The following is an 8463-nucleotide window of genomic DNA, read 5'->3' as shown; positions in this document are numbered from 1 at the left end:
CATACTCACCATTCCCGGCATCGCCGGGAGTATGGCCGATGCCCAGGACGACTGTCAACATACACCATACCATACTCACCTGGCTTCGTCCACACGGAAGCATACTCACCCATATACGGTGCGCGACATCTATCAAAAACTCACTACTAGAAATCCGGCCATTACTCGCTGTGTGGAAACGGCCCTTAAGGTAACCCCGCGTCCACACGGCATAGTAGCGTAGCGATTTTGACACTCCGTCGTAGTGTAAATGTTGGTCGAGAGGCCTTAGCCACGGCCATAAAAAATAGTTGACACTACGACGGAGTGTCAAAATCGCTACGCTACGATGCCGTGTGGACGCGGTCTAACAAATTGTTCGACTTAGCGTAGGAGGATATACCCCGACTCGCATACCGAAAGAAGAAGAAGAAGAAAAAGATCATCTGCTACCTACCATATGCTTGCTGTGTCAGAATATCTATTTAATTGAAATTTTAAGGGAAACTCCTATCTGTGTATCTACAGCACCCGGCCATTCTAACCTCAAAATTGGTTCATTTTGATCATCAGTACCAACAAGGTAAAGAGACATGAAAAGCTGTGACGACCCAAGTAATTCTCGTTCCAGTAATCGTTCGAATCCCAACCGAGCCCGGACCCTCCCCTGTACGATTGCACTGACTATCCACGTACAACAGGGAAACAAGTCTCGTAAGCCTTTAACGGGCAGGCACGACCAAGAGGTCGTTACGCCAAAACAGAATAAGAATTTTAAAAAAATACAGAATAATTGGCGGACCTGACGTCCGACAAAATATCGTGCGACAAAGCACTGACACCAGCCTAAGGGTATAACGGGTTATTTAAACTCGTTCCCATACAAGGAATAACATGTTACTGGGTTCGATCTTGAATAGAAAATAGGTTCGTAAACTAAGTCCAACTAGTTCAGAATGACGGAACTCTAAGCGATCGATGTGACAGAAAATTGAAAAACAAAAATAATCGTGTTTGTTTTCACGGAGATAACGTCGATAGCGGTCCAACAAACCGCGTTGCGGCACTAATCTGTATAGGCAAGGGCGTGCGGGGACGAAACTATTGATCTTTCTTCGTTGAACGTCTCGGTAAAATAGTTCGTTCGCCGCTGCCTACTACTGTGTGCCGTGCCGCATAGCACATCAAACGCAATTCGTGAGCCCATCGTTCGCACATCGCGGCAAACGTGACCGAGTTTTGTGTGTAATTTTGGATCGGTAGTGCACTGAAAGTATTTTTCAACTGATACCGAAATACGGTGCAAATAAATTTGGTCATCTAGCGTGCACGAATTGTCTGTATGATGGCATTCTCCAGATTGTACAATCAGGCCCTCGTGCGTTACCCTGTGTTGGTACAGTCGGTACAATCGGGACTGCTGATGGGAGCCGGGGACGTTATTGCGCAAGGATTCATCGAGCGCAAGGATTGGAAATCGTTCGATGGGATGCGTGCTTTCAAATTTTTCGGTATTGGATTTTGCGTCGGAGTAAGTCCCACTTCTACATTTTGCAATTAAAAGGCTTTATATTTCTAGACGTAACTTGTCGGTTTTAATTGTTCTCAAGGGTCCTGGTTTGCGGAAGTGGTACGGTGTGCTTGATCGACACGTTGGAAAAGCTGGTGCCAGTAAGACGGTCACCACGCTAAAGAAAGTCGCCCTGGACCAGCTAGTCTTTGCTCCGATCTTCCTGGGAACGCTGATCGGCACCATCGGGCTGCTGCAGGGTCGCAATGTGACCGAAATTAAACACAAGCTGCGCCACGAGTACAGCGACATACTGATAACCAACTACTACATCTGGCCGTGGGTACAGTTGGCCAATTTCTATCTCGTCCCGTTGAACTACCAAGTGCTGCTGGTGCAGTCGGTGGCCGTATTCTGGAATACGTACCTATCATGGAAAACGAATCAACAGGAGGCGGCAGCCGGCAAGCAGCAGGGTGCCATTAAAACGATGCCACACGATGCGATCACATCTTGTGAGGATAGTGTGGCCTCGTAAATTCGACTAGTTTGAGGATCAGTACACCAACACTGTAGAATTAACAATCACATGTGATATTTTCGGGCCAGTGCCTCGCACCGGGTACGAACGTTTAGTAGTCATACGGCCTAGAAAAGCAAAGGATAGAAGCTGGGAGTGCAATGCAAATCTTGTGCGATGTAAGAAACGATGTTAAACATTCAAAATCGATTTATCTTCCAGCTGGTGTTACGTGATTTATGAGCTTTTCATTAAGCAAACAAAACGTATGAATTACTCTAAATGACTCCTCACTGCTGCTGGAAGCTTTGGGGTTGTGGATTAAATATTCTTACTAAATAGAAAAGTCTAGTAAAATGCCATCGGACACATGTTGATCATCAAAGACGTAAGTTTGCAACCAGTTAGAAGTGTTTGGAACAATACACTAGACTGTGTATAATTAAATACACTTTTTAAAAGGAGAAATAACCCCCAAGTTCAAACACAGACAGTGTTGAGTAGATGCACGACATGATACCTTTGTCAATCATAGTTGATTATTAAGGCACTCTTTATAAAAATTCCATGATTTTCAAATGAATTGTTATTAATAATAGGTTCAATTAATGTCTTCGCCTGTTTAATAGTTGAATCGCAGTTGTTACTCCGTAACATGAAAACAGCCTGCTGCTAGCGAAATCTACCTGAAACATTCAATCGTTTGACCATAACAAAACCAGAACCAATCATAGTTGCCTTTTCTTTGTTTAATTTTAACTCGTTCTGCTGATTGCTTTAATAAAAACCAACAAAACCAAACATCTTGTATGGATAACAAGGGTGTTTAATAAACACCGAGATTTATTGTAAGGTCTTATAAGGTACGTTAATTTCTTCACTACAGCACATTTATGAACGCACTTGGTGGGATTATGGTTGTTGTTTTAAAATGTTTAAAAATATTTTATAACTTTCGTTCCTATAATTGACCGATATAGTTTTATTGGCTCCTTTGATTCGTGCCACTTTGCACCATTTTGAACAGATTGTCCGCTTCGTTGGGTCCCGTGGCTAGCACGATGCTCCGGAAGGTACCATCCTCGCGAGCTAGCAACTCCGCCGGCGTCCCAAACTCAACCACAGTGCCGTCATCCAACACCAGCACGCGGTCATAGTCCATGATCGTGTTTAATCGGTGTGCGATCGTCAGCACCGTACAGTCGACAAACTGTTCCCGAATCGCATGCTGAATCAGACGGTCCGTTTCCGGGTCCACGTTTGCCGTGGCTTCGTCGAGCACCAGAATCCTATTGCCGCGCAATATGGCTCGAGCCAGGCAGAGGAGTTGCCGCTGGCCGACACTAAAGTTCTGCCCACCGGCAGCTACGTACGCGTGCAGTCCGAGCCCGGCCGAAGATTCGCTCGCCAGTTCACGGAGCTCCACCAATTCCAGTGCCCTCCAGAGCGCCTCGTCAGGGTACCTTTCGAACGGGTCGAGGTTACGGCGCAGCGTCCCGGAAAATAGGACCGGATCCTGCGGGATGATCGATATGCGCGAGCGTAGATGCTCGAGCGGCACGTCGGCCGTATTCAAGCCATCGATCAATATTTGTCCCTCGACGATCGCCATCCGGAAGAGGGACGCTATGATGGAAGACTTTCCAGCACCGCTGCGTCCCACGATTCCCACCTTTTCCCGAGGTTTGATGGAAAACGTGAGGTCACGTAAAACGGCCATCTCGCGTTCGGCGTAACGGAAGCTTACGTTGTTAAATTGTAGACGGCCTTCACGAGGCCAATCCTTCGGGGGTTCCAAAACAATTGGTGCGTCTTCTTTTTTACCCCCGGTAGAAGTGGTCGTTCTGTCCTGCTCCGCTGGCAATTGCCGATACTCAAGTAAACGCTCCACCGCGATCAGATGGTTGAACATTTCGGCACTCTGACGAATGCCAAACTGTAGCTGACTGCCTATGCTGCTAATCTGCGTGATGGCCAACCCAACGCGGGCACCAACGGCGTCGGTGTCCAACATTAGGTAGCTGAAGGTGACGATGGCCAGAAAGAGGAAAAATATACTGTCCAGAAAGAGTCCGAATGCGATACGCCCGCTGTGGAACATAAAGCAGGCGCCCGTGTTGACGTTCTGGTGCGTATCGAACTCTTGGATAAGCAGCTGCTGCACACCGTAGGATCGAATGGTTGGCAATCCGGTCAAGGTGGCCGCAATGTGTGAAAAAATGGGTGACCTCGCTAAAAGAGGAAATAAATACATGCAAATGTTTCAAATAGGACACAATCGTCGTTCTTTAGATAGTAAATATTTTCCACAAATTGTTTCAAATTTTAAACTTTGAATTACAATTAATATGAAAGCAACGAATTATAGTGGGGATTGCCGATTATTTCTTACAAGAGATCAAATATGTAAAATAATGTGTAAATTAAATAGTTGATAGCTCGATTTGCTATTCAAGGAAATTTTAATTTTTAATTATGAAAAATACCAGTTGAAATACTTATGTTCGAAAACCCTCATACGGTGTTTAAATAGTTCATAGTTTACATGTTATGAGTCAAGCACAAACGTGCCAAGCATGAAATATTAAAATATCTTGTAGCATGTTTCACTTACTGATTCCCTCGAGCCGCCGTGTATTTTTTGATGTGCGAAGGTATATACTGCGGGTTAACAAAAGCGCCACCAGCAGCACCAGGATCGGGAGCACAAAGTAAGGCTGCACGAACACGACGACCATCATGGCACCGGTGAACATGAGCAGTGTCTGGGTCGCGTCCAGAATAGACTTTGGCAGATAATCGTCCATAGCGCCCATGTCCTTTGAAAACCGATTCAAGATCCGTCCGGATGGGTTAGTCTCGAAGAAGCGCATCCGTGCCCCGATGAAACCCTCGAACACGTTATCGTGTATCGTTTGAGACGCTCGCGCGCACGCCTTATAGAAACCAAATGCTCGCGTCAGTGCCACGAAGAAAATGGTTCCAACGAGTGCGACATGGATGTACACACAGGCATCGCGTTCGATGGGCCGCGCTTCGATAGGGCCTTGCTGCTTTTGAGTTTCATTTAGGTCTCGTGAAACGGCAACCGCCTGCGGGAGGTTTGTCGCTTGTTCTTCGATAAGCGTCCAGTAGGAAAGCCACCAGTCGGCCACGCTGACCACCAGCTGCGTGACGGCGAAAAGAAGAAGCAACCCAACAAAGACCAACCAGCTGCCAGCACTGGTGACGTATTGGAGGAAAACCGATCCTGCTGTAGCTTTATCCGAGGATGCCTCAAACTTATTCTTGGCACGCTGCTCGACGTGCTCCTCCGTTTCGTCTTCATACGAGTGAGAAATGCCTTCGAGTGTCACACTGTCGACCGTTACCGTGGAGCTAGTCGAGGTGTGCGATAGCTTCCGTATTGCACAATGCTTGTCGATGTCTTCGCCAGATTCGGCATGCTGTAGATGTTCTAGTTCGATGCCACGCTGTTGTAAATCTTGCGGTGTGCCTTGTGCCTCCACCTTGCCCTGGAATGGATGATGGTTTTCGAGATTATTTTCTTAATGAAACACTTGTGTGTGTCATATATAAAAACTCATAAATAACTGACCGTTATTGGAATAGAAGATGATGATCAGAAAACCTATCGAAATTATTAAATTGAGATTCGATGTTATACATCGAATGTTCAATAATCGATCCAAAAATATAAACACTTTAATCTTTTTTCCTGCCACTGACTCCTTACTAACGAAAGTAGAAATGAGTCGTTGAAGAATTTTTTGACTGTGAAACTTGATGGATACTTCCAAAGTGTTCCCTTCACTAAAAAATAGACGTTTTTTTAAACATCTATATTCGAATGCAGACATAACGGGTTTTAAAGCAACTTAGTATCCTTCATGGTAAATTTAAACTAATCTATGCTTATTCTACTATACATACCTCCTTCATAACAACGACCCAATCAGCATCCTTCAAGAAGTGAACCTGATGCGTGACAAGAATACGCGTGGCCTTGGCATTGCGTCTCTTCAAGAACCCCCCGTTTCCAATGCACATTTCAAACAGATGCTTCGCCACGTGCGCGTCGACAGCGCTCAACGGATCGTCCAACAGGTACACATCCGCCTTACGATAAACGGCTCTTGCCAGACTAAAATAAATGTTTGGTAAATTGTTAGCAATGGGTTTAGATGAAGTTTCCGATTGATTTCTATTTGATTGTCATTACGAAATTCGTGCCTTCTGCCCACCGGAAAGCGAAACTCCACGTTCGCCGACGACAGTCATATCACCCTCCGGAAGGTGTGCCAGGTCTGTCTGTAGGGCGCACACCTTCAGCACCTGACGGTATCGGTATTGGTCTAGTTCCTCACCGAAGAGTACGTTCTGTCGAAGGCTTCCAGTAAACAGCCATGGTTCCTGGCTAGCGTAAGCGATCGTCCGTCCTAGCATGAGAAGTGTACCCTGCTCGACGGGAAGCTCCTTGAGTAGGACTTGCAAAATAGAACTCTTTCCCGAACCGACTGGGCCCACAATTCCAATAAGGCTTCCACGGTTGAATTGAATGTTTAGATCGGAAAGTGTAGCTGGTGGAAGTGGCTGATCGGTCGCGTCACCGGGAACAGTCCACCGTGCGGTTAGTTGATGCATCGATACGTCCACGTTCTCCCCAATCAAACGTTCGTTGGAGTCGTTTAGCAAACGCCGTCGCTCACCGGGATCACCGTTCTCCACGAGTTCATTTTTCTTGTCGAATGAAGGATCACTAGATGCGGGCGAATTTTTCACCGCCTGCTCTGTCATTGCCATTTGCACTTCGTCGTACTCGAGAAACTTTTGCAACCGTCGCGTGGCAACGAGTCCCTCGCCGAGTTCCGCAATACCACGCCCGAACAATCCAGCCATAGTGTAGGACACGTTCGCAAGGTAGCTCGCTGCCACGAACACTTTCGCCGCCGTTATGTCCTCATCAAGTGCAATAAAAGCCAACATTACGCCCAGCACGGAAGCGCGTGTGGTGAACAGCTGAAACGTCATGTAGATGGCACGCATGTAACCACTCTTTAGCACCTCCTTCAGTTCCTTGCGGCGGGCCTGCGAGATGAGTTTGGCAAAGGACCGTTCCCAGGCGTACATCTTGATCACCGATATGCCGGCAATGATCTCGTCCATCAGGCGTATCCTTTCGTCCGTTTTGAGTGCCGTCCGTAGCCGGTACCGGGAGGTTAGTTTGCCGGTGTACGCTGTTTTTTGGCGAAAGAAAATTTGAATTTGATTTCAAATCGGAACCGATGAAATATATAACTGCAATTTCTTACACTGTACCGGGGTAATAATGACGATCGCTACCAGCCCGATCACACCGGACCAACCGATCTCGTACCAGAGCAGCACGGCGGTCAGTATCATCACGACCGGTGACGTCCACATGAAGCACACCAGGTACGACGCAATGTCAAAACGGTTCACATCATTCGACATCAGGTTGACCACCTTGCCGGGGGACGTGTCGCCAAGCGCATTGCGTGACAACCGCAGCGACTTCCGGTACAGGACACTGCAAACGGCAATTTTCGACCGAACGCCCGTCAAGCACGAGAGGATACCGTACTGATTGTCGCACAGCACGATGACGGCACGTACCGCTATCATTCCGCACGCGTAATGCAGTGCCTCACGGTAGGTCATGTTCGATTCTTCCCTGGAAGATGGGATTTAAAGCGAGCCATGGAAGAGCTAGAATGCATGGAAGATAAAACAGATCCTACTACCTGAAGTACAGCAGTAATCTTCCGAGAAAAATAGGTTGTAAAAGCCTCAACACAACCTCGACAAACAGCGCCAACCCGGACAGCGTTACCCAGTCCCGCCAGAACGTACGAAACAATGCCCGTATCAGCGATGGCCGTTGGGTGGGAATTTTCCTCTGTTGTGCCAACTGTCGCATCCACTCACTAAACACAAGACAAATAACATGGAATAAGGACGGGTGCAAGAAATATAAATTCCAAAAATGAAACAGAATTTGCTCCATTAATTTGACATTCACTTGCCTTTCGAGTCGATCGCCCAGCAGATTTGCATGGTCCTTGTCCAGTGGCGCGTAGAGGTCGCCAATTTCGAACCGTTGACTGTAGCCCTTCCGGAACATATCGGCCGTCCACCAGAAAGTAAGTATCGATAGCAGATTCGCCTCCTGGCGTGGATTTGGGCTGAGTTTGACACGTGTTGCCTCCATCGTTGATCGTAGCACATTGAATTAGCAAGCTACCGTTTTAACTGATATGAGCCACGCAGTGATACAAGTTGAACAAAATAAAAAAAAATAAATCGTCACAAAGGGGTACTGAAAGCAGAAACTGCATCCTCCCGATGGATTACTACAGCCTTTAAAACAAATAGAAATTGATTAACAACCCCATGCGTCCTCCGGTTAGTGGAGCTGGAGTTAGTATGATTT

The 8463-nt window shown here is 46.8% G+C and overlaps 2 protein-coding genes across 2 annotated transcripts; one reads left to right on the top strand and one right to left on the bottom strand.

The window, feature by feature from the left end:
• Positions 1-1010: 1010 nt before the first annotated feature.
• LOC131261004 (protein Mpv17) lies at positions 1011-2914 on the top strand. Its single transcript, XM_058262879.1, has 2 exons — positions 1011-1510; positions 1590-2914. The coding sequence occupies exons 1-2, from the start codon at positions 1322-1324 to the stop codon at positions 2025-2027; spliced, it is 627 nt and encodes a 208-aa protein (XP_058118862.1). The 5' UTR covers positions 1011-1321; the 3' UTR covers positions 2028-2914.
• On the bottom strand, positions 2825-8241 carry LOC131261003 (ATP-binding cassette sub-family C member 4-like). The gene is made up of 7 exons (XM_058262878.1): positions 8053-8241; positions 7775-7953; positions 7322-7704; positions 6232-7246; positions 5943-6153; positions 4624-5524; positions 2825-4241 (listed from the first exon to the last, which is right to left on the bottom strand). Exons 1-7 carry the CDS (start codon positions 8239-8241, stop codon positions 2992-2994), a joined length of 4128 nt encoding a protein of 1375 aa, XP_058118861.1. The 3' UTR covers positions 2825-2991.
• Between the last annotated feature and the right edge of the window lie 222 nt (positions 8242-8463).

The sequence above is a fragment of the Anopheles coustani genome, chromosome 3, assembly GCF_943734705.1.
Source record: "Anopheles coustani chromosome 3, idAnoCousDA_361_x.2, whole genome shotgun sequence".
NCBI lineage: Eukaryota > Metazoa > Arthropoda > Insecta > Diptera > Culicidae > Anopheles > Anopheles coustani.
This window is presented reverse-complemented; position numbering and strand designations above follow the sequence as displayed.